General features: G+C 39.8%; 2 protein-coding genes and 1 long non-coding RNA gene across 4 annotated transcripts; 1 reads left to right on the top strand and 2 right to left on the bottom strand.

Moving 5' to 3' along the window:
- The first annotated feature begins 395 nt into the window (after positions 1-395).
- On the top strand, positions 396-2,060 carry LOC142166953 (putative GEM-like protein 8). The gene is made up of 2 exons (XM_075226924.1): positions 396-1,544; positions 1,628-2,060. The coding sequence occupies exons 1-2, from the start codon at positions 1,155-1,157 to the stop codon at positions 1,817-1,819; spliced, it is 582 nt and encodes a 193-aa protein (XP_075083025.1). The 5' UTR covers positions 396-1,154; the 3' UTR covers positions 1,820-2,060.
- On the bottom strand, positions 1,475-16,102 carry LOC142166954 (uncharacterized). Its single transcript, XR_012697469.1, has 3 exons — positions 15,958-16,102; positions 2,326-3,313; positions 1,475-1,602 (listed from the first exon to the last, which is right to left on the bottom strand). It is a non-coding gene; the product is annotated as an uncharacterized LOC142166954 (long non-coding RNA).
- LOC142166952 (uncharacterized) lies at positions 11,331-15,409 on the bottom strand. 2 transcript variants are annotated; one of them, XM_075226922.1, is made up of 5 exons: positions 13,218-15,409; positions 13,007-13,132; positions 12,270-12,929; positions 12,000-12,191; positions 11,331-11,933 (listed from the first exon to the last, which is right to left on the bottom strand). In XM_075226922.1, the coding sequence occupies exons 3-5, from the start codon at positions 12,387-12,389 to the stop codon at positions 11,493-11,495; spliced, it is 753 nt and encodes a 250-aa protein (XP_075083023.1). In that variant the 5' UTR covers positions 12,390-12,929; positions 13,007-13,132; positions 13,218-15,409; the 3' UTR covers positions 11,331-11,492. The 2 variants fall into 2 exon arrangements, with proteins under 2 accessions (XP_075083023.1, XP_075083024.1); XM_075226923.1 differs by having other exon boundaries at positions 11,331-11,924.
- Positions 16,103-27,164: the final 11,062 nt, after the last annotated feature.

Below are 27,164 nucleotides of genomic sequence, written 5' to 3'. Positions count from 1 at the left end.
ATATGAAATTATACTGGATTTGTTGTTATTGTTGATAATGTGCATTAATCAACTACGGTTTAATGATAACAACATATGTGAAGACATGTGTCATAACACTGTGTACGGGTAAGTTTTAACGGATAAAATAACATTAACATCCAACCAAAACAACTTGCTTCTCACTAAAGACAATTCAACATCTTCGTAGGAAAATTACATTGTATAGATAGATAAAAGACTTTTATGTATATATATTATATTGACACCCCATAATTTTTTCGTGAATTTACTTTATTTATATTTTTATATCTTTAGTGAAAATTTTGACTCCGCCACTGACAATATTCATGTATAAAGTCAAACTATTAGTTTTATTTCAAATAAATGCTTATTCAATCCTTTTACATATAAAAAATTATCAACTCGGATCCATAAAAGTTAAAGTGCCTTATGATAATACCAATTGGGATTTTAAACATTAGAAGATACTAAATAAGATTATGGTTAAAAAATGAATTACACGCGAGTCGATTTGCATAAAAAAGTAAAAAGATCGCTCAGGTTTTGAAAAGATGACATCAAAACGCATAGGTTTCTCTTACTTTTGCTTTACTTACAAAAGTAGGTTGCATCACAAAGCAAATCTGACAGCTCAAAAGTTGGAAACACCACATGTGCACCCAAATCTTGATAACAAAATTAGTCAGCAATGAGATTTGTTTACTGTAATTGATCAGACAACTAAAAGAAAGACATTTTCAAAACCTATGCAGCAATAATAAGACAGATTAAAACCATGAGAGACCAGGATTTAATTCAAGCAAAACTAAAAACGATACGTGATTTTAGTTTGATAAGTGATTTCTTCTCGTCTGGTGGGTAGCATTAGGGTCGTTTGATATGCGGCATAAATTTATACCGTCAACCAAACATAGTATAAACTTAGTTCAGATTTAATCCTAAATATCCCATCTTATCCACCTTTGTCCCATCAAACTTGGTATTATTTTATTCCATCTCCCAAGTGAGATAAATTAGTCTAAGTCAGATAATCTTGGGATAATATAGTCCACGTACCAAACGGCTCGTTAGTACTTATGTTCATGGGAGGTTGTAGGTACCAGCAGGAATATATAGTTGACGTGCCCACAAACTGACCGGACACAACTATTATGAGAGAGATGGACAGAAAGCAAAGGGAAAAACAAAGAAAGGAAAGGAAGGTTGAACATGCACTGCACTTAGATTTTTGTATATTTCAAATTACAATTAACTTAAATTGTGCAGTGAGCCTAAGCCCGAAGCTAACAGAAACTGTGAAGGGAAAATTGAGCCTTGGGGCCAAAATTCTTCAAGTAGGAGGGTTGGAAAGAATATTCAAGCAGAAGTTTAAGGTTAAAGATGATGAAAAGCTATTGAAGGTTTCTCAATGCTATTTATCAACGACAGCTGGTCCAATGGCAGGCCTTCTCTTCATCTCTACTGATAAGATTGCTTTCTGCAGTGAGCGATCAATAAAGCTCTTATCTCCAACTGGAAAGTTGCTTAAAATCCGTTACAAGGTACCCCTCTGCTCTGGTTTTCTTTCATCTCTAATTTTCTATCCATGTAAAGCATAATCTAATAGGCCGGTTAACAATTGCAGGTATTGATCCCAATAAATAAAACAAAGAAAGCAAAAGAGAGTGAAAATATGAAAAAGCGATCACAGAAGTATATACAAGTAGTTACAGAGGATGATTTTGAGTTCTGGTTTATGGGATTCCTTAATCATCAAAAGACTCTAAGATATCTACAGCAGGCAATTTCAAGTTCTTCAAGCAAGCTAAGAAGATAGTTTTTTTCTCCTTTTCTTTTTTCATTTTGTTTCCAAATTCGCCCATTCATCAATGTTAAATGTTGATGAAGAAAGGAATTTACAGATCAGTTCAAACTTGTAACTAGCTCCATTGCTCAAGGAGGTCTTAGGTTTTGTAGGCTTTGAGCCTTAGGAGTTAATATTGATGTATACAATTATTGTAATACTAATGCAAACAGAAGGCTAATTCATGTTTTGGGAATTGGCCATAGTCATCCAACCATTTTCATTAAACCTAGTGAATCTTGATTCATCCATCCCGTTCACATCATCCCCACAGCATTATCATACTCCAACCATAATCTATAAAGAGTGTATCTAATAGTTGGGTAGTGTCAAATATCTCAAAATACCTCAATAGTTCAAACCCTAGTACTTGGGTAAAATTTGGCAGAATAGGGTATCTAACAAAAATCTAATATTTGAGAGTTAAATCACGTGTTATTATAATAGGAATAGCTTAAATCAAGTTCAATACGACTTACCTTGAAATTCAGAAGAAGTGGGGAGTGATTTCATCCTCTTGGACCAAGTTAGGGGTGTGGGAGTCCAGAAAAGTGATAAATCGTTATAGTTGCACATGTGAATAGCCTTGCTGCCATTGCAGGCCTTGTGCAGTGATAGCAATACTGAAGATTTGAGATCCCAGGAAGAAAGCTGTGATAGCGGTCCTTGGCGATTGCAGCAACCGGGTTCAGGATCGTGATTTTTTAGCTTGGGCTTACTCCCTCCCAAACCTTGCCTTGCTGCGATCGTGAGTCATGTGTTGTGATCACAACTTCCTCTGTTACCATGCAAAAATAACTAATGTTGTGATCGTATCTCCACAATTGTGATCATAGCACCAGTTCATTTAGACCAGTATTGCCATTTTCTCACCCACAGTCCGTTTTGATCCCCGTAGCGAGCCAGCAAATAGCCCTAAGGCAAAACTTATAGCCATGTTTTAAACACCCACACCATCCTACTAACTCTGGGACGATTGGAGTATCACGTGGATGTGACACTAGCTAGCCACTTTTAAACATCTTAAAAATATATTCACGGTTTATAATGTATTTAAAGATTAACCAATTTCGCTCAAACTTTAGGACACGTCGTCCTAGAGTTTACACCTCAAAGTTCAAACTTCAGGACATCGTGTCTTAAAGTTCAAAAATTATGACCAGAAGTTCAAATCTTATGTCCTAAATTTTAAATTAGCAGTTCAGAAATTCAGGACAAAGTGCCCTGAATTTCAAATTAGCAGCTCAAAAATTCAGGACACTAAGTCCTGAATTTTCAAATCCAGGATACTTAGTTTTGAAGTTTGGGTGAATTGGTTAATCTTTAAATACATTGTAAATTACATATATATTTTAAATAGCGGGCTTAAAAGTGACTATTGCCGTACTTCGCCCGAGTATCACAGGAGGGACGGTAAGGAATCCGGGTATTTAGGCCCAAGCATGCATCCGACATCTCTAATGCCTCCTACATAGACAGATACAATTTTGAACAAATACATTAACACTACTACACTTCATAGGCATTAATTGAATGCACATAAAATAAAAATAAAACAAATTCATTATAATAGTAACACCGTGATGAAGTTATAACAGTTAGGAAGCAACCTCAATCAAACCAAATTATATAGTTCATTTTGTATACGGTCAAAACCGGTTAGTCCTTCGTACGAACTGCTCGAAATGGTAACGCATTGGATCGAAGATCAGGTTGAGGTCCGAAGTCAGGTCATCAAGCTTCGAGCCCTAGGGACCGGTCAATGTCGAGCTCGATATCATTATCGAGCTCGAATCCAAATCGAACTATGATGAAGTTGTCGAACTTACGAGGTAGAGACCGACCAACACTGTCCCTGAATCAATACAAGGCTCCGAATCAGAATCGAGCTTGAGTTAAGATCGAGAGCTCGAGTCAATATCGAGCTCATAGACAAGATCCATTGCAACTGCACTATCATGGGTCTCCCACTATGTATTTTTAATTATACCTAAAGTAGGATCCCTCCACTATAAAAGGACTGGTTATTATTTCTGTAGAAACCAACTTTTTCATACATTGTAACTGAGATATCATACACTTCTATATTGAAGAGTAATCCATTTTTTTCATAGATTGATTCATCTTGCTTAATCTATAAATCATCTTCTTCCCAACCTTTCTTATTTTCATTCTCTACAGTCAACACTCGATATTTTTATTCATTCTTACGATTTGTGTCAAGTTATACCACATACCCTTAGAATTACGTACAAATTTAATTCTATCCGTTTTTCGGGTAAACGGTTTGGCGCCCACCGTGGGGCTTAGGATAACAATGGTTATTTGGTACGAATCTGCTAAACGCACCCTCTTACACTTGTTGTTGAAAGTATCTTTGATTTCGAATTAGCAACAATAAACTCTCAATTAATGGCCTTACCTATCGACAATGAAGTTGGCCTTCAAGGAGAAAAAAACAACTTGACAACCAGGGCCAAAAGGCCGCTTGTCGATGCCGTTGGGGCCCAAGTCAAAGTACCATTAGACGTTAATTCGCATGTGGCTATTGAGAAAAACCAATGTTCTGAGCCTGGAAATAGCATTCATGGTGGTACTCGATCTGCACCTCGAGACACCAATAACATTGAGGTAAACAGAATCATCTTGCGTATGATTTTTTAAATGTTGCAAGCTCAACAGGTAGTGATAGCTCAGTTGCAGAGTCAAACCCAGGTACCGAACAGACTACAGCCTAGTCCACCCCGAGAAATCATCCACAAAATGGAGCCAGTTGTAGTAAGGTCAAATGAGTAAGAATCGGGGACTAATCCCGAAATTACTAAGATGTTCGAAGAACTGACCAAACGAATAGAGTCAGGAGAAAGGAGAATCGAGGCAAACGACAAAAAGGTGGTAACATATAACTCCAGGGTTGATCAGATCCCGAGGGCACCACCGATATTGAAGGGTTTAGATTCGAAAATATTCGTACAAAAGCCTTTCCTCCCCAAGTGCGGCTCCTAAACCGATCCCAAAGAGATCTCGCATGCCCGAGATTCCTAAATATAACGGAACTACCGACCCCAACAAACACGTCACCTCTTACACATGTGCCATTAAAGGGAACAACCTAGAGGATGATGAAATCGAATCCGTATTACTGAAAATATTCGGTGAAACACTGTCAAAGGGAGCAATGATATGGTATCATAATTTACCATCTAATTCTATCAATTCTTTTGCTATGCTTGCAGATTCCTTCGTAAAAGCACACGCCGGGGCTATAAAGGTCGAGACCAGGAAGTCGGACCTGTTCAAGCTAAGACAAAAGGATAACGAGATGCTGAGGGAGTTCGTATCTCGTTTTCAAATGGAACGAATGGATGTGCCACCAGTCACAAACGATTGGGCTGTTATGGCTTTCACTCATGGTTTGAAAGAACGAAGTTCGACGGCTTCACGGCGGTTGAAGCATAACCTGATCGAGTACCCAGCTATTACTTAGGCCGACATGCATAATCAGTGCCAGTCAAAAATTAGAGTCGAAGATGATCAGTTGGATTCTGAACTCGCTAGTAGAAGGGACATCAATCGAGAACAAGGTCCGATTAGGGATCGATACCGACCATATAGTGGAAACCACAAGATCAATGAATCAAGACGTAACCCCGAACAAGGCAATAAAAGGATTGATCGAGGTCAAGGGTCTCGGGGGCTGATGAACAGATATGGGTTCGACAGGCCTACCAGACCTAAGGAAGCACCACGGTTATTAGAGAATAATTTCAGCATCGATGCATCTGCCATCGTGTCAGCTATCAGACGCATCAAAGATATTAAATGGCCTTGACACATGCAGATCGATCCTACCCAGAGGAACCCCAATAAAATGTGCGAATATCATGGCACCCATGGCCACAGAACGGAAGATTGCAGGCAACTAAGAGAGGAGGTAGCCCAGTTATTCAATAAAGGGCACCTTCGAAAATTTTTAAGCATCAGGGCCAAAAACCATTTAAAAAATAGGGATTTCGGTAAACAAAACGAACAGGAAGAACCACAACACATTATCCACATGATCATCGGTGGCGTCGATACCCCTCAGGGGTTGGTGCTTAAACGCACTAAGACATCAGTTATGAGAGAAAAGCAACCTCGGACTCAGGATTACGCACTCATAGGAACCTTGTCCTTTAATGATAAAGATGCATAAGGAGTCATGAAACCCCACAATGAAGCACTGGTAATATCCGTACTTATGAATAAATCTAAAGTTAAGTGTGTGTTAATTGATCCAGGTAGCTCGGCCAACATTATTAGATCGAAGGTTGTAGAATAACTCGATTTATAGGACCAGGTCGTACCCGCAACACTAGTTCTAAATGGATTCAATATGGCATGTGAAACCACCAAAGGCGAGATACTTCTACCGATAAACGTGGATGGGACCATCCAGGAAATGAAGTTCCACATAATCGAAGGTGACATGAGGTACAACGCCCTTTTTGGAAGGCCATGGATCCACAATATGAGAGCTGTACCTTCGACCCTTCACCAGGTTCTTAAATTACCAACATCGGAGGGAGTCAAACAGTATATGGAGAACAACCAGCCGCGAAAGAAATGTTTGTCGTCGAAGAAGCAATTCCGATATCCTCACCTTCGTCAATAAAGGGGTCGGACTCAAAAGGGGAACGAGATGCCAAATAGCAATCACAGACGTCAGCTTCAACACAACTAGAAAATCAGAAGATTGACGAAGATGATGATCAAAGGATCCCTCGATCTTTTGTGGTCCCCGATGATTTCGATGCTACCCAATCAACGATTGAAGAACTGGAGCAAGTCATACTAATCGAGCATTTGCCCGAACGAAAGGTATACCTGGGAACGGGAATAACCCCCGAACTCAGGAAAAGGCTTATTCAATTTCTTATCCATAACATAGATTGTTTAGCTTGGTCCTATTTAGATATAACAGGGATTCCACCGGATATAATGACGCATCGGCTAAGCCTGGACCCTAGGTTCAGATCGGTGAAGCAAAAGAGAAGACCCCAGTCCGAGGTAAAACACGCATTCATAAAGGACGATGTAACTAAATTTCTTAAAATAGGGTCCATTCGGGAGGTGAAATACCCCGAATGGTTAGCCAATGTAGTTGTAGTCCCTAAAAAGGGAACAAACTTAGAATGTGTGTAGATTATAAGGATCTAAACAAGGCATTATCCAAAGATTCTTTTCCTCTGCCTAACATTAATCGCATGATCGATGCCACAACCGGCCACGAGATCCTTAATTTTTTCGATGCCTATTCCAGGTATAATCAAATCCAAATGAACCTGGAGAACCGAGAAAAAACTTCATTTATCACCAAGTATGGAACGTATTGTTATAATGTAATGCCCTTCGGGCTAAAAATGTAGGAGCTACTTACCAACGCCTAGTAAATAAAATATTTGAGGAACAAATAGATAAATCAATAGAAGTTTATATTGATGACATGCTAGTTAAGTCCCTGAGGACAGAGGACCATTTGGCTCATTTGCAGGAAACGTTCGAGATTTTAAGGAAATACAACATGAAGCTCAACCCCGAGAAATGTGCTTTCGGGGTCGGTTCAGGCAAGTTCCTTGGCTTCATGGTATCAAATCGGGGTATCGAGATCAACCCCGATAAATCAAGCCCATCGAAGACATCGCCATCATGGACAGTGTAAAAGTCGTACAGAGGCTAACGGGATGGATTGCTGCCTTAGGCCGATTCATTTCATGGTCGTCAGATCGAAGTCACAAATTTTACTCTCAACTAAAAAAGAAGAACGATTTCCTATGGACCCCGGAATGCGAACAAGCATTAGAGGAATTGAAGCGATACCTATCGAGCCCACCGCTGCTTCACACTCCAAAGGAAGACGAGAAACTTTGCTTATACTTGGCAGTATCATAAATTGCGGTAAGTTGTTTCATAGTTCGACAAGAGCAAGGTACGTAATTTTTCGTTTATTATGTAAGTCGAACCTTAGGGGAATCAGAAACTAGATACCCACACTTAGAGAAATTGGCACTTGCACTAATAAACGCCTCTAGAAAGTTAAGACCATACTTTCAATGTTACCCCATATGCGTATTAACCATTTACCCTCTTCGTAATATTTTGCACAAACCCGAACTATCAGGCCGATTGGAAAAATAGGCTGTCGAACTTAGTGGGTACGATATCGAATATCAACCCCGGACGACCATCAAGTCTCAAATTTTAGCGGATTTCATGGCCGATTTCATGCCAACCTTCGTACCCGAAGTCGAAAAGGAACTCTCGTTGAAATCGGGTACATCATCGGGGGTATGGACCCTTTTCACAGACGGGGCTTCGAACGTAAAGGGATCCGGGCTAGGCATCATCTTAAAGCCGCCTACGGGTAGCACTATTAGGCAATCTATCAAAACTACTAGGTTGACTAACAACGAGGCCGAGTATGAGGCCATGATTGCAGGTCTCAAGCTAGCTAAAAGCTTGGGAACATAAGTCATTGAAGGCAAGTGTGACTCTTTACTGGTGGTAAATCAAGTAAACAAAACCTTCGAAGTTCGAGAGGATAGAATGCAAAGTTATTTGGACAAACTACAGGTAAATTTGCACCGTTTAAAAGAATGGACTTTACAGCATATACCTCGAGAACAAAACAGTAAAGCCGATGCACTTGAAAATTTGGGATCATCGGTCGAGGAAGATGAGATAAGCTCGGAGACTATCGTTCAACTCTCGAGGTTCGTGATCGAGGAAGGTCATGCCGAGATAAATTCTACAAGCTAACCTAGGATTGGAGGAATACGTATATTGAATACTTGGAGAACGGAAATCTCCCATCGGACCCTAAACATTCGAGGGCCCTACGAACCAAAGTTGCTCGATTCACGTTGACTTCAGATGGAACATTATACCAAAAGACATTCAATGGACCATTGGCAGTATGTTTAGGTCCAGGAGACACCGACTACATCCTACGTGAGATTCACGAGGGTACTTGTGGAAATCATTCTGGTGCCGATTCATTAGTACAAAAATAATCAGAGCAGGATATTATTGGATCGATATGGACAAAGATTCAAAGGAGTTTGTTCTAAAATGTGACAAATGTCAAAGGATTGCACCGATAATCCATCAGCCCGGAGAGCAACTTCACTTAATCTTATCCCATGGCCATTCATAAAATGGGGAATGGATATCGTTGGCCCTCTGCCATCGGCCCCAGGTAAAGCTACGTTCATTTTAATTATGACTGACTATTTCTCTAAATGGGTTAAAACACATGCATTCTATAAAGTGAGAGAGAAAGAGGTTATAGACTTCATCTAGGATCATATCGTATGTCGATTTGGGATACCCGCCGAAATAGTGTGTGACAATGGGAAACAATTTATTGGCAGCAAAGTGACAAAATTCTTCGAAGACCATAAAATAAAAAGGATATTATCAACACCGTATCACCCTAGTGGAAACGGACAATTCGAATCAACGAACAAGACTATCATTTAAAACCTAAAGAAAAGGTTGAACGACGCTGAGGGAAAATTGAGAGAAATCCTTGCCCGAAGTTCTTTGGGCATATCGTACAACATCAAAATCCAGTACGGGGGCAACCCCATTCTCCTTAGTATATGGCTCTGAAGCCTTGATTCCAGTCGAAGTCGGGGAACCCAGTGCCAGGTTTCGATATACAACAGAAGAGTCAAATCACGAGGCTATGAATACTAGCCTTGAATTATTAGATGAAAAACGAGAAGCCGCTTTCGTCCAATTAGCCTCCCAAAAGCAGCGGATCGAAATATACTATAATCGAAGAACCAATCTTTGCCATTTTAATTTTAAAATCGGGGACTTAGTGCTAAGGAAAGTCACCCTCAGCACCCGAAATCCAAACGAAGAAAAACTTGGTCCGAACTGGGAAGGACCGTATCAAGTACTCGAAAATATCGGTAATGGATCCTACAAACTCGGTAATATAAACGGTTAACAACTACCAAGCAATTGGAATGTGTCACACTTAAAACGATACTACTACTACGGTACTACCCTCCCATATTCGTTTATATTTCGAAACTAACCCTTGCAGGAGTTCAATCAAAGAACAAGGATGGATCATTCAACATGAAGCCTTAGGTCTGAAAGCGCACGTTGCACTCTTTTTCCCTTATACCAGTTTTATCCCAAATGGGTTTTTCGGCAAGGTTTTTAATGAGGCAACCATTGATTGTGCTAACGTAGAATGATTTAACAGTATCCGAGGCCTCTGTACAATCAACCTCGAATACTTATGGGGCATTACCCTCAAATATATCAAGTTCGATGCAAGAAAGTTACTTCATAACAATAGGGTTCCGATAGGAAACATTGTAAGAGCCAAATGCTTTAAACGAACCATGCTCATGTAGATTGCTCGATCCCTGGTACAAAATATAAACACATGTATAACAACATGATTACCCATATCTCGTGTCTCACAACCCGTCCTCTATTTCATGACCTATTACACAAATAGGCTCTAGGGCCGATGATTACCCCATAATTCGGGGACTTCCACTCTACCATTAAGCCTACGGGCTACATTACTTCGAGTTTGAATCACTCACTCGACTACTAAGCCTATGGGCTACATTATCTCGAGTTTGAGCAAACACTCACTGGGCCATTAAGCCTATGGGCTACATTACTTCTAGTTCGAATCACTCGCTCGACTAATAAGCCTACGAGCTACATCATTTCGAGTTCGAGCAAATACTCACTCGACCATTAAGCCTATGGGCTACATTACTTCGAGTTCGAATCACTCACTCGACTAATAAGCCTACGGGCTACATCATCTCGAGTTTGAGCAAACACTCACTCGACCATTAAGCCTACGAGCCACATTACTTTGAATTCAAATCACTCACTCGACTAATAAGCCTAGGGGCTACATCATCTCGAGTTTGAGCAAATACTCACACGACCATTAAGCCTACAAGCTACATTACTTCGAGTTCGAATCACTCGCTCGACTACTAAGCCTACGGGATACATCATTTCAAGTTCGAGCAAACACTCACTCGACCATTAAATTTATGGGCTACATTACTTCGAGTTTGAATCACTCACTCGACTAATAAGCCTTCGGGCTACATCATCTCGCGTTTGAGGAAACACTTACTCGACCATTAAGCCTACGGGCTACATCATTTTGAGTTCGAGCAAACACTCACTTGACCATTTAGTCTACGGGCAATATTACTTCGAGTTCAAATCACTCACTCAACTAATAAGACTGCGGGCTACATCATCTTGAGTTATAAAGTCTACAAGATCCAAATTCGATCCAATTGCCTAAAGACTTATGAAAACCTTCATAAGTCATGAATGAAACAAAATCTTCTCAAGGCAGAGAAAAAAATGGAGGCGAGTCAGGAAAAGAAAATATCTTTATATATACAAGAATATTTACAATGTCCAAACAGGACGCTGTACAAAAAGCCAAAATGTAAACTAAGGGCTAAGTTTCTTGGTTATCTACGGGGGCAGTCTCTTCTCCATCGGGCTCCTCCCCGCTCTCGGACCCACCCTTGCTCTCATCATCACCATCATCATCGGAAGACAAGGCTTCAACATTGGCTTCAAGCTCTTTAGCTTATTTTATCTCTTCGGTGAGATCGAAACCTCGAGCATGGATCTCTTCGAGGGTCTCCCTCCGGGATTGACATTTAGCAAGTTCAAGTGCTCGAGTGTTGGCAATCTCGGCTGCCTCTCTTGCTTGTACCTGATCAGCTTCAGCATCCGCCCGATAGACGGTCACTAATGCATCCTCATAGGACTTTGCTTTTTCGGCATCAGATTTGGCCTTGACAAGTTCGGAGGCCAACCGAGCCTCGAGTTCCTCTATTCTTCTTGCTTGAACCGAGCTCTTCTCCTTCATGCCTTGAAAGTGGCTTGCAGTCGATGATAATTGGGCCCGAACAATTTCCTTTTCTGCAGCAAGATGGTCCATGCCATCTTTCCATCCCATGGTCTTCGCCCTTATTATATCCACTTCCTCACGAAGCTGCCCGATCGTCTCGCATTTCTGCTGCAGCTATGAGATCGAAATATTAGCCTCCTATCCTGAATCAAGCCCATGAGTTCTTAATATTATCATTACCTGTTCGGTCAGGTCGGTCTGGTCTTGATGAGACCTGACCAACTCAGCTCGAAGGCCTTTGATTTCTTCTTCTCTTTGACCGGAAAGGAGTCTGAGGGCGTTCCTCTCCTCCGTAACCCGTCGTAGGTCGGCCTCGAACCGATTCAGCTCATCTCGAGACCGAGAACATGCTTCTCGATGAACCGTCACGGCCTGCGAAGAAAGAAGAAAAGAAGTTAGAAAAGAATAGCAAACATAAAAGTAATATCAACGAAGAGATTTAAAACTTACCCGATTCAGAGCTTGTTGCACTTCGCAGAAAAGGCCCGACACATCATTAGGGTCAGCAACATCCTCGACCCAAGTAAACAAATCATAGATGGGGTCTTGTCCTTCATGAGACCGGCTCATCTCGAGGGCCACCAAAGCTTGGGCTTCCCGAATCTCCCCTTCAGAAAAGGCAGGGAGAGTAGGCGAGTCTGTGATTACTATTTCCCCAAGCGACTCGCTTGGGGCATTCTACTCAGTTCGGAGAGCTTCAGGACCGGCCCCTTCCGATATACCCACCGTTTGTTGACTTTGGTGGGAAGCATCCTCGATCTCTAATGATTTGGGGACTCTGCCTGAACCTTCCTCCGATATCTCCTCAGTTTGAGGCGGAGCTTTATAAATCACCATCGATTCAGCTACCTTTGGGGCATCGATGGTTCTTATTTCGAGCCACCAGCACGGACCCGTCATTTTCTTCTTCTTCATCCCTTAGATGCAGAACTGATTCTACAGTCAAAGGAATGGTATTCTTCCTCAGCTTACGAGCCATCCTCATCTTTAGTTTTGGATATTCGGAGGCGGAGGCCCTTTTTCTCTTATTATCTTTCACCGGCTTTGGATCAGAGGCCGAAGCCTTTTCCTCGATGGATGAGGGCCTCAAAACCGCATCTTTGCCCACACCTACATACAGGAAAATTGATTTAAGCATATGGAAAGCATCTTGTTCGAACTACCAAAGATACGAGAAAGAGTCTCACCGTGATATTTGGCCTCCCATCGGCCCTTTGACAAATCACGCCACAAGCGCTCGGCGTATATGGAGGTCGAAGCTAGATCTCGTACCGAGTTCTTGAGATTGGGGACTGCACCGGGCATCCAAGGAACTGCCACATCACAAAAAGGGGGATATCAGTGAGAAAAGGAATGAAAGGGAAAAATAGTTGGAGATAACAACAGAATTACACTTACGCTTCATGTTCCACTTCTCGGGAAAAGGCATCTTTTCAGTCGGAATCAGGTCTGAAGTCTTTACTCGAACGAACCTGCCCATCTAGCCTCGATCCCTGTCCTCGTATATACTCGAGAATAGAACCTTAGTATCCCGATGCTGAAATTTTATTAACCCGCCTCGAAAGAGGCGATGGCAGTACAATCGGATGAGATGGTCGAGGATGAAAGGCATCCCCTCGATTTTGTTCACGAAGTAACAGATCAAAATAATGATCTGCCAAAAAGAAGGATCGATCTGGCCTAGGGTTATTTGGTATTAATGACAGAAATCAATAATAACAGGATCGAGGGGACCTAACGTGAAAGGGTAAGTATACACACTTAAAACCCTTTTACGTAAGTGGTGATATCTTCTTCAGAAGACGGGATTACTATTTCTTTGTTCTCCCAATTGCAATCTTTCTTTAGATGTTCGAGGTGCCTCTCGGTTATCGAACACATATACCTCAATATTGGCTCACATCGATCGGGAACCGATGAGCCTTTGTCGACCTTAAAATCAGACGTAAGAACACACGCCCCAGGAACGCATTCCTCAGGCCGTGGCTCCACCGGTGTTTTGTCGGCGGAAGGCTGTGAAGAAGAAGCTTTTTCAAGCTGTGAAGAAGAAGCTTTTTCTTTCTGAGGAATGGTTTTTGATGTTTTCTCCATTTTTTGGGGTTAAAGATCGAGAATATAAGGTGGTAACAAATATTTGGTGTTTTTGAAGAAAGATTTTGCACAGAAGAGTCACAGATTTGCGAATGAATTTAAAAGATGTGAGAAAGAAGTTAGAAAATTTGGAGTTTGAAGATGTAAAAGTGATTAAAAGTAAAAAAGGGGTTATTTATAGGTATAGCAATGGCGGTTCAATTTCGATAATGGCCGATCATCATCTGACACGCATTACTTGCCTGGGTAAACTGAACCGACGGGACAGCTATCACGCACGTCATGATCGGACTCGATGCAAACGTCAGTATATATCTAATCGTACCGTTGAAAAATTATGTCGTTTCTCGCTACATCCTTCCCAAAAAATGAGGGGACTATCTGTATACCGTCAAAATCGGTTAGTCCTTCGTACAAACTGGTCGACATGGTAACGCATTAGATCGAATATCAGGTTGAAGTCCGAAGTCAGGTCATCAAGCTTCGAGCCCTAAGGACCGGTCAATATCGAGCTCGAATCTAAATCGAACTATGATGAAGTTATCAAACTTACAAGGCAGAGACCGACCAACACTGTCCCCGAATCAATACAAGGCTCCGAATCAGAATCGAGCTCGATTCAAGATCGAGAGCTAGAGTCAATATCGAGCTCATAGACAAGAACAGTTGCAATCGCACTAGGGGAGAGAATCTTGGCAGAAATTATGGAAAAGCTGATTTATCATGGGTCTCCCACTATGTATTTTTAATTGTACCTAAAGTAGGATCCCTCAACTATAAAGGGATTGGTTATTATTTCTGTAGAAACCAAGTGTTTCATACATTGTAACTGAGATATCATACACTTCTATATTGAAGAGTTATCCTTTATTTTAGCTTCATAGATTGATTCATTTTGCTTAATCTACAAATCACCTTCTTCCCAACTTTGCTTATTTTTTATTCTCTACAGTCAACACTCGATATTTTTATTCATTCTTACGATTTGTGTCAAGTTATACCACATACCCCTAGAACTACGTACAAAATTAACTCTATCCGTTTTTCGGATAAACACATTTCTTGATTGTTTTATTTATCCATTGAGACGAGAAAGGGAAAAAAAAAAAGGGAAACTAAAGACGATAACATATTATTGAATAAAATATGTTGCATCTATCATCTATGAGCTTTAAATCTAAGATTCTCAAATGATCTTATTTCAAAATGTTTTTAAACTAGCTTTATCTCATTTAACAAATTGGTAAGAGAAAAGGAACCACTTTTAAATTGTGAAAAGATCACTCAAGATGTCTGGAAAAGGTTTGAAAAAGACGGGTTGGTCTCTCCCAAAGGAAACAAGCTTGTTGTAATATCCTTTGTAAAATGTCAACAACATAGTAAATTTGTAATCGTTAGACTGCAAACCGCAATTCAATCAAAGTATGAGATTTGACCCACTGTTTTATATATATATATACCAATACTAAGAAGGGCTTAGTAAAAAGTGGAAAATGATGATTGAGGTTGATACGGGTTGAGAAGGAATAAAAGGTGATATATATATATATATATATATATATATATATATATATATATATATATAAAGGTTGATAATTTTATGTTGTAAAATCCTACTCGGTACTCTCTCTCTTAATCTATAAACTCGTGTTAATATTTTATCAAATTATGAACTGATATTACCCATTTCTTTTTATTTTACTCTGTTCATCTCTTCTTTCCAATTGTTTAAAGATCTCGATCTTTTCTTAAAAATTCTTTCTTTAACCTCACCCTGGCCTCAGTTAAACATGGTATGCCCGTTTATACCTTTTTGGTGATTTTTGGGCTTATCTTAACTGGTTTCTCCTAAGAATTTACAGGTAAATCCATCATATTTGTTAAGAGATTGGAAAGATAACCATATACTTAGAGTAAATATTTTTAAATTATTTACAAACTAACAACTAGGGAATTAAATACATAAGATCTGGACATACAATAAAAACTAAATAAATCGGGGTAATAAACAGTAACATAATTTATAGATAAAAAAACAGAAACTTACATGTTTACAGGAGAAAGATTGCTCTTTTAGTGAACCCGAAAGTGTTGTGGACTTGGAATTAAAGACTTGGAAGGATGGTTGAGGAAATGGTGAAAGATGGAGTGTTTTTCTTCTGATTGCTCTTCAGGTTGTGTCTAGTTCTTGAATTTTCCTCTTCTTATATAGCCAAGCCTTTGAGAGGATTTAGAAACGGATTTCAAACATCTTCAGAAACTTTTTATTTCTAGCTTTGTCGGGTACTTTATTGGTCCCCATCGTCACATGGCTTTAACAAAAATGATTCTTCTTTCTTTGTCACTTTGTAATTATTTTTACCACTCACAGATTCCAAAGTCTGTTGCGAGTCATGCCTTTTCTTCTTTTCTTGGTTGCATTATTGTACCTCTTGTGCCAGAGTGATTCTTCATTATTTGTCTTCTTATGCCAGAATGATTCTTCACTATTTGTCGTCTTGTCTTCTATTTTGTTCTCAAAATTTTATTTTATGTATCGAGATTATGTAACGCTATTGAATCGAAGCTCATTTCTGAATCATCATTTGGATCTTAAGCATCTTGATAGTTTAAGTAATTCTCATCTTCGTATTTACTATCTTCTCCTAATCATTGGGACATTTCTGGACTGGGATGTCTTTTTGGACTGGGATTTTTAATAATATGTTTGTCTTGCTTGTCTTTGTCTTGAAAGAGTTTTTCTAATATTTGCTTAACTATATCTTCTATTTTATCATTTTTTTTCCTTTTTTGACATTATTCCTTTCTTTCTTAATGCTTCTCCTTGTATCAACGTTCTAGGTAGTCTTCTTCTTATTTGGCTTGATGACCCTTCGTCTTCACTTTTTGACAAAGTGACAGCTATAAACGGATTTGATGAGTCTTTACCGGCTACCGTTTGAACCGGACTATCTGTATATTTATCCGATATAGTGGATATCATTGTATTTATTGGAGAATGTACACCCTTCTCATCCATTTTATTTTGCGATTGAGATGGAGAACTCAATTGCTGCGAATTATACCTTGTCTGAGGGACCACTTGAGTCTGAGATTGTGCTAACTCAAATTTTACCGCTTGGAGTCTTTGTTCTAATACTTTAACCTGCTCATTTAGTCTTGATTTTTCTTGTTCTAAAGCCTCATTCTTTTGGTTGAGTCTTTTAAAAGTTTTGGTCATCGATGAACAATGATCACAAAAGAGTATCTTGTCTGTGTCCTTTTGGATGTTATATTGAGGGATTTTTTCTGGTTTTGTCTTAGCGCTGGAGAAATATAGTAATTTGGTCCTAATACTCCCTTTGCATAGTCTAGTGCTTCAGTAAAATCATTGAAACCTTTGAATAGAGATTTTTCAAAATCCTTGATAGAGTCTAGTATTTCTAACCATGTTTGAAAAACACCATTTGAACTACATAATACTTAAATCTTTTTTCTTGATTTTTGTATGTAAAATTCTGTCCTAAAGCATTAAGAGCTACTATAAAATATTTAGTGTCTTTTTTATTATACGTTATCCATAAATTATCAATCAAACACCTATGTGGTCTGTCTATGATGCATTCTGGTAAAACTCTAAACGATATATTTCATGATGGAAAGAATATTAAATTATGTTTTCCAAAATATATTCTATCCATACTAGTCTGTTTTACTAATGATTGTGGTTTAAATAAAAGATTACCTAACATTGTGTGGGAGTACGTGTCTGAGGGTGAGACTTTGGTGCCTTTTCCCTTGTCTTCAGTTTTGGAAAATGTTGGTCTCATGCTGTAAACAAAATGTCTATTAATTGAAAGTAATTTTTAACCTACTTAATTGATCTGCTAAATTATTATCTTTTCCCTTAATATGCTTAAAGATTAAGTTATAGATTGATATAGTATCGATAAAGCTTAACCATCTTCGTCTACTGCTATTCTTCACATTTATCTTTTGGTGAAATTTAACTATGGCTTCACAGTCAGTTCTAATTAATACTTCTAGTTTATTTAATATATAGAGTCTGAAACCATTTAGTGCATATATTACAGCTAAAATTTATGCATCTATACTACTCATATTTCTTTTTTTTTTTTTTTTTTTTTATATTTACCGCTTTGATAAGCACATATTTTCTCTTCACTTTTATCACTGAATTTATTGGGTTTTGCTTTTAATACTGTTCCCCATCCTTCAAAACTTCCATCTGTCTCTATAATTAGATAGTCTGTTTCTAAAGGCATGTTTAAATCAGGAATATGTTTTATTTTGTGTTTTTTTTTCTGGACAAATTTTATATCTTCTGTATTAAAGTATTTTTGTTCCGTAGAATATGTCTTAGCATATAAATGTCCTACTATTTTACCTAGATCTTTTATGAAACTTCTCGCGTAATTTACTATTCCGAAAAACTTTTGTAATTCTTTAGTAATATCTAATTTGTCTGGCATTTCCAAGGCTTTTTTTACCTATATGGGGTTGTAATTTAATTTTTCCGTCTCCAAAAACTACTCCTAGGAAATTTATGTAACTTTTACATAATTCCATCTTCTTTTTACTAGTTATTATTCCATTATCTAAAAATAATCGAAAAACTATTTGTAAATGTCCTAAATATTCTTTTATATCTTCACTAAATACTAATATGTCATCTACATATACTAAAACAAATCTTTTATATTCTCCAAATATACTTTCCATTTTTTTTATAAAATAGGTGGAGTTGTCTTTAATCCAAATGGCATTACCAACCATTCGAAATGTCCTTCAGGGCAGGTGAATGTTGTTCATTCTATACTTTCTTCATGCATCTTTACTTGCCAATAGCCTGATTTACAATCGAATTTACTAAATATTTTCTTTCCTTGTATATTATTTATTAATTTTTTTATCAGTTAACTTATATCCGTCTATTTTAGTATTATCATTAAGCTTTTTATAATTTATTACCATTCTTGCTTTTCCTCTTATTATTTCTATTTCGTCTAATATTTTTATTATATTATCTAAATCCTTTTATTTTTTTATTATTCATATCTTTTCTGTTCATGTTCTAAAGTTATATAATTCTGTTTCAACATCTATTAATGTAACGACCCGGCTGGTCGTTTTGAGTATTACAACCCCGTTCTCCCATTTACTACCCAAGTTATGCTTTACAGTTATTTTATGACTTACCGGATGTCACGACCTAAAATTTCCCACCGACGGGACCGTGATGGCGCCTAACATTTCACTTGCTAGGCAAGCCAATATTAGAAATTCGTTAAACCAATTTCTTATTTCCATTTAGTAAATAACAATAATTAACTAAGATGAAATATAATAAGTGCGGAATATCATAAAAATTATATTAATTACTACCACCCAGATCTGGAGTCACAATTCACAAGCATTCTAGAATTTACTACAAGTAATAGTCTGAAGAAATACAACTGTTTGAATGAAAGAAAACAATAGGAGATAAAAGATAGACGGGGACATCAAGGTCTGTGAACGCCGACAGACCTACCTTGAGTCTCTGGACAGCGGACCAGTAGCAAATCTCGATCAACCTGAGCCGGTATCAAAATCTGCACAAAAAGTGTAGAGTGTAGCATCAGTACAACGGACCCCATGTACTGGTAAGTGTCGAGCCTAATCTCGGCGAAGTAGTGACGAGGCTAGGACAAGACTCCCACATATAACCTGAACAGTATAATCATGCTAGTGGCAACAACAATAAGTAAATCAATAACACAGAAATAATGGGAAGGGGACATACAATGGGGGAATACAACATAAAGAGTGAGAATAATAAAAAGACAGAATTAAAAAGAAGATCCGTAAACGAATTGAGGAATTAAAACAGCAAAGGAAAATCGCACGGCGGATTTTACTCTCAATCTCACCAAATAAATAAATAGAACGGCACGGCATTACCCTTCGTGCTTTTACTCTCAACCTCACCCAAATAAATAAATAGAACGGCACGGCATCACCCTTCGTGCTTTTAAACCTCTCATAATATACACAGCATCACCCTTCGTACTTTACACTCTTCCTCACAATATAAATAATGCATGCACGGCATCACCCTTCGTGCTTTACACTCCTCCTCACAAATCACAGATTCAATAACAACGGATTGATAAGAGTATCACAAAGAAACCAGTATCTTTCCCATAATCAATAGCATAATGTAATCTCAACCTCGAATCAATATTCGAAAGTTACCAAATATGAGTCACCCAACATTTCAAATAACCCGCTAAGCATGGATAGTAGGATTTAAGGTTAAAAAATAGACAAGAATAGAATTTTACTCGCATGCTATGACTCCACAACGACGCAAAGATGCTCGTCACCTCACCTATACATCGCATTTAACAACCAATCACGTAGCAAATGAACAAATAATACCTATTCCCTCAAGCCAAAGTTAGACACGGCACTTACCTCGCTCCGAAGGCCACTTAATTTTCAATCAGCGCTTTTCCTTTGGAATTCACCTCTAAACCACTCGTATCTATTAAAAAATGACTCAATAATATCAAATATTGCTAAAGAAATCAATTATATTTCATAAATTAAATTTCCCAAATTTTCCTCCAAAAAGTCGAAAAGATTGACCCCAGGCCCGCTTGGTCAAAACTCGAGGTTCGTACCAAAATCCTTTTACCCATTCACCCCCGAGACCGAATATGTAATTAGTGTTGGAATCCGACCTCAAATCGAGATCTAAATTCCCAAATTCCCGAAATACCTAGTTTCTACCCTAACCCCTAATTCGACCATGAAAACTCTAAATTTTAGGTTGAATTCTAGTAAAATGAAGTAAAAGATTGAAAGAAACGAGTTAAGGAACACTTACCTATGAATTGGGGAAGAACATGTCTTTGAAAAATCGCCCTAGGCCTCATATCCTTTTGAAAACGAGAAGAAAAATGGTTGGAGTCCGAATTAAATGAACTCACTGCCCTGCGACCTTCGCACCTGCGGTGCTTTGGTCGCACATGCGCATATGCATGTGCGGACAGGATATGCGCTTCTGCGGAAAAGGACTGGGCCAACTGGGGTCGCAACTACGGACAGGGTTCCGCTTCTGCGGTCCAGCTCCTGTGGAGAAAAGTCCGCATCTGCAGAAAAATAAAGTCCAGGCCTGGGTCGCACCTGCGGGGCAATCGCTCGCACCTGCGACCAAAGGCTAGCAGGTGCGGGCACACCAGATTTGGTGCACCAGCAGCCTTGTTGAGGTTTGAACTTAACTTGTGCATCGCCCGAATGGCACCCGAGCTCTCCGAGCTCCAAACAAAATATGCACGCAAGTCTAAAAATATCATACGGACTTGCTCGCACGATCAAATCGCTAAAATAATACCTAGAACTACGAATTTAGCATCAAATCAAATGAAATTCTCAAGAACACTTTAAAATTTCTATCTTCTCAACTGGACGTCCGAATCACATCAAATTTCACAGACATGTCTTAAATATCATAATGAACCTGTACCGGGCTCCGAAACCAAAATACGGACCCGATACTAACAATGCCTAATATCAATCAATTCTTAAAAACAAATAATTTTCAAACTTTTAATTTTAATCAAAAATTCATAACTCAAGCTAGGGACCTCCAAATTCGATTCCGGGCATACGCCCAGGTCCCATAATTTGATACGGACCTACCGGGACCGTCAAATCACGGATTCGGGCCTGTTTACCAAAAATATTGACCGAAGTCAACTAAAATCAACTTTTAAGGCAAAAATTCTTATTTTCATTAGTTTTCAACATAAAAGCTTTTCGGAAACCTGTCCGGACTGCGCATGCAAATCGAGGAGGGTAAAAATGAGATTTTTAAGGCTTAAGTGCTCAGATTCGAGTTCTAAAATATAAGATGACCTTTTGGATCATCACATTCTCCACCTCTAAAACAACCGTTCGTCCTCAAACGAACATAGAAAAGTACCTGGGCTGGTGAAAAGGTGGGGATATCTACTCCGCATATCGGACTCGGACTCCCAAGTAGCTGCCTCAATAGGCTGACCTCTCCACTGCACTCGAACTGAAGGGTAACACTTTGATCTCAACTAGCAAACTTGAGGGGCTAGAATTTCCACCGGCTCCTCCTCGTAAGTCAAATCTTTGTCCAACTGAACAGAGTTGAAATCAAAAATGTTGGACGGATCGCCGTGATACTTTCGAAGCATGGACACATGGAATACCGGATGAACCGCTGCTAAACTAGGTGGCAACGCAAGCCTGTAAGCCACCTCTCCCACTCTCTTCAGAATCTAAATAGGTCCGATATACCTAGGGCTCAACTTGCCCTTCTTTCTGAACCTCATTACACCCTTCATGGGTGATACCCAAAGTAACACTCTCTCTCCAACCATGAATGCAACATCACGAACTCTACGGTCGGCATATTCTTCTTCCTGGACTGAGCTGTGCGAAGTCAATCCTGAATAATCTTGACCTTATCCAAGGCCTCCTGTACTAAATCTGTATCCAATAACCGACCCTCACCCGGCTCGAACCACACAACTAGCGATCGATACCACCTACCATATAATGCCTCATAGGGAGCTATCTGAATGCTCGAGTAGTAGCTGTTGTTGTAGGCAAACTCCGCTAACGGCAAAAAACTGATCCCAAGAATCTCTAAAGTCAATAACACAGGCGCGAAACATATCCTCCAACATCTGAATAGTACGCTCAGACTGCCCGTCCATCTGAGGATGAAATGTTGTGCTCAACACAACCCGCATACCCAACTCACGCTGAACTGCCCTCCAAAAGTGTGAGGTAAACTATGTACCTCTATCAGAAATGATAGACGCGGGCACCCCATGAAGACGGATGATCTCACGAATGTAAATCTCTGCAAAATGCTCCGAGGAATAGGTGACTGCCAAAGGAATGAAATGCGCTGACTTAGTCAGCCTGTCCACAATAACCCAAACTGCATCGAACTTCCTCTGAGTCCATGGGACTCCAACAACAAAGTCCATAGTGATACGCTCCCACTTCCACTCAGGGATATCTAACCACTGAAATAAACCACCAGGTCTCTGATGCTCACACTTTACCTGCTGGCAATTTAGGCACCGAGCTACATAGGCAACTATGTCCTTCTTCATTCGCCTCCACCAATAATGCTGCCTCAAGTCCTGATACATCTTGGCGGCGCCCGGATGAATAGAATACCGGGAACTGTGGGACTCCTCAAGGATCAACTCACGAAGTCCATCCACATTAGGCACACAAATACGACCCTGCATCCTCAAAACTCCGTCATCTCCAACAGTAACCTGCTTGGCACCACCGTGCCATACTGTGTCTCTAAGGACAAGTAAATGAGGATCGTCATCCTGCCGATCTCTGATGCGCTCAAACAAAGAAGACCGAGCAACTGTACAAGCTAGAACACGGCTGGGCTCAGAAACATCTAACCTCACGAACTGGTTGGCCAAGGCCTGAACATCCAATGCAAACGGTCTCTCACCAACTAGAATATATGCAAGGCTACCCATACTGACTGACTTTCTACTCAAAGCATCGGCCACCACATTGGCCTTCCCGGGATGATATAATATGGTGATATCATAGTCTTTCAATAGCTCCAACCATCTTCTCTGCCTCAAATTGAGTTCCTTCTACTTGAACAAATACTGCAAGCTTCGATGATCAGTGAATACCTCACATGGCATGCCGTAAAGATAGTGCCTCCAAATCTTCAGCGCGTGAACAATGGCTGCCAGCTTTAGATTATGAACAGGGTAATTCTTCTCGTGAACCTTCAGTTGCCGTGAAGCATATGCAATAACCTTGCCACCCTGTATCAATACTACACCCAGACCAATACGGGATGCGTCACAATATATTGTATAAGATCCTGAACCTGTGGGTAACACTAATTTCTGGTGCCGTGGTCAAAGTAGTCTTGAGCTTCTGAAAGCTCTCTTCACACTCGTCTGACCACCTGAACGGGGCACCCTTCTAGGTCAATCTGGTCAACAAGGCTGCTATGGATGAAAGCCCCTCCACAAATCGACTGTAATATCCCGCCAAACCTAGGAAACTACGGATCTCTGTAGCTAATGTGGGTCTAGGACAGTTCTCGACTGCCTCAATCTTCTTAGGATCCACCTAAATACCCTCTGCTGATACAACGTGACCCAAGAAAGCAAGTGAACTCAACCAAAACTCGCATTTTGAGAACTTAGCATATAATCGGCTGTCTTTCAGAGTCTGAAAAACGATCCGAAGGTGCTGCTCATGCTCCTCTCGACTGTAGGAGTAGATCAAGATATCATCAATAAATACAACCACAAAGGAATCCAGGTAGGGTTTGAGCACCCGCTTCATCAGATCCATGAATGCTGCTGGGCATTTGTCAACCCAAATGACATTACTAGAAACTCATAATGCCCATACTGAGTCCGAAAAGCTGTCTTAGGAACATCGGATGCCCTAATCCTCAACTGATTGTAGCCAGATCTCAAATCAATCTTTGAAAACACCTTGGCACCCTGAAGCTGATCAAATAAATCATCAATACTCGGCAATGGATATTTGTTCTTGATGGTGGCTTTGTTCAACTGCCGATAATCTATACACATCCTCATCGATCCATCTTTCTTCTTCACGAACAACATAGGTGCACCCCAAGGTGAGAGACTAGGTCTCATGAAGCCCTTATCAAGCAAATCTTGTAACTGCTCCTTCAATTCATTCAACTCTGGCGGCGCCATACGATATGGAAAAATGGAAATATGCTGAGTGCCCGGAGCCAAATCAATGCTTAAATCAATATCCCTGTCGGGTGACATCCCCGACAGGTCTGTAGGAAACACCTCTGGAAACTCACGAACAACCGGCACCGAATATATGGAAGAAACCTCCGCACTAGAATCGCGCACATAAGCCAAATAAGCTAGACACCCCTTCTCGACCATATGCCGAGCCTTCACATAAGAGATAACTCTACTGGAAGAATAGCCAAGATTCCCTCTCCACTCTAATCAAGGCAACCCCTGCAAGGATAAGGTCAATATCTTGGCGTGACAATCTAATATAGCATGATAAGGTGACAGCCAATCCATACCCAGTATGACATCAAAATAAACCATGTCGAGAAGTAGGAGATCTACACGAGTCTGAAGACTCCCAATGGTGACCACACACGAACGATAAACACAATCTACAATAATAGCATCTCCCACTGGTGTGGACACATACAGAGGAGCACTCAAAGAATCACGGGGCACAACAAAATAGGAAGCAAAATAGGATGACGCATAGGAGTAAGTAGATCCTAGATCAAATAGAACTGAAGCATCTCTACTGCAAACTGAAACAGTACCTGTGATAACAGTGTCAGATGACTCAGCCTCAGTCCTGGCTGGGAAAGCATAACACTGGGGATGGGCCCTACCACACTGAACTACATCCTTGGGATGGCCTCTAGCTGGCTGGTCTCCACCTCTAACGGCCTGATCTCCACCTCTAACTATCTGGCCCCTACCTCTGGCTGCCTGACCCCTGCCTCTGGCTGGCTGAGCAGGTTGTGCAACAACTAGTGCTGGAACCATGGCACGAGAACTCTGATGCTGTGAGCTGCCCGTTTCCCGAGGGAAAAATCTAGCAATGTGCCTCAGATCACCACAAGTATAACATAACCTCGGCTGTTGTGACTACTGACCCTGAAACTGACCCTGTTGACCTGAATAACCACCCTGATAACTCTGGAGTGGAGGTGGACTAATAGGATCTGGTGGTGCACTGTAGGCTAGCTAGTCGGAATAATGCATCTGAGGGCCACGACAACCTGAGGCACCATGGGATGCCTGGAGCGCTAAATGAAACAGCCTGGGAGGATGGCCTCTACCAAAAGTACTCCTGCCTCTAGATGAGTGTCACGACCCAAAATTCCCACCTTTGGATCGTGATGGTGCCTAACATTTCACTTGCTAGGCAAGCCAACTTTAGAATAATATTAACCAATTTTTAAACAATCTTTAAATTATTAATAATCAAAGAAACAAATGCGGAAGCAACATTTTAAATACAGTGAAATAACCCATAAAAATAACGGTGTCTAAATACCATCCCAAAATTAGTGTCACAAGTGCACGAGTTTCTAGAATAATATAAATAAAGGTCTGAATAAAAATAAGCTGTCTGAAAATAAACACACAACTAAAGTAAAATAGACGGGGACTTCAGAACTGTAGACGCCATGCAGTTATACCTCAAGTCTCCTCCGAATAGCTGAAATTCGAGCAAGTCTATGGTACGCCGCTGGGACCAATTCTAAAATCTGCACACGAAGTGCAGAGTGTAGTATCAGTACAACCGACCCCATGTACTGGTAAGTGCTGAGCCTAACCTCGACGAAGTAGTGACGAGGCTAAGGCGGTTCACTTGCATTAACCTGTACGCAATATTAGTAACAACAACAAATAATAGAAATAAATCAGATAACTCATTTATAATAATTGAAGCCAACTCAGAAGCCATAACCAATTGTCATTTCAACCAATTCTGTTGCAGCGTGCAACCCGCTCTCACAATATATTCACATTCAATTTTGTTGCAGCGTGCAATCCGCTCTCCCAATATATATTCCTTTTTATCAAGTCTGTCATATATTTATTCAATCAAGTATATATATAGACTTTTAAATAAGTCTGTTACGGCGTGCAATCCTATCCACCAATATTGACTTTTCAATAAGTCTATTACGGCGTGTAATCCGATACCCCAATATTGACTTTTAATAAGTCTGTTGCAGCGTGCAACCCGATGCTCCAATATGAACTTTTTAATAAGTCTGTTGTGGGGTGCAACCCGATCCTCCAATATTGACTTTTAATAATTCTGTTGCGGCGTGCAACCCGATCCTCCAATATTGACTTTTTAATAAGTCTGTTGCGGCGTGCAACCCGATCCTCCAATATATCCATTTCAATCAATTCTTATAGAAGAAATTTCCCAAATAAATGCAACAATTAATATAAAATTATAAGACAACAAACATACAAAAATTATTATTTAATTATGAAACAAACAATGACAAATAGCAAATTATTATAGAAATCAGGGAGAAAATAGGCAGTTTAATATTTAATATGCTAAATATCAAATAATAATTAAAACACATAATTCAAATAGCATGTAACAATTAATGCAGGAATTCAAGGATTAATATTTGACAAAGAATAGGAGAGCAACAATTATTATAAT

This window comes from Nicotiana tabacum, chromosome 12 (genome assembly GCF_000715075.1).
Source record: "Nicotiana tabacum cultivar K326 chromosome 12, ASM71507v2, whole genome shotgun sequence".
Taxonomy (NCBI): domain Eukaryota; kingdom Viridiplantae; phylum Streptophyta; class Magnoliopsida; order Solanales; family Solanaceae; genus Nicotiana; species Nicotiana tabacum.
Note: the sequence above shows the minus strand (reverse complement) of the source record. Positions and strands in the feature narration are given on the sequence as shown.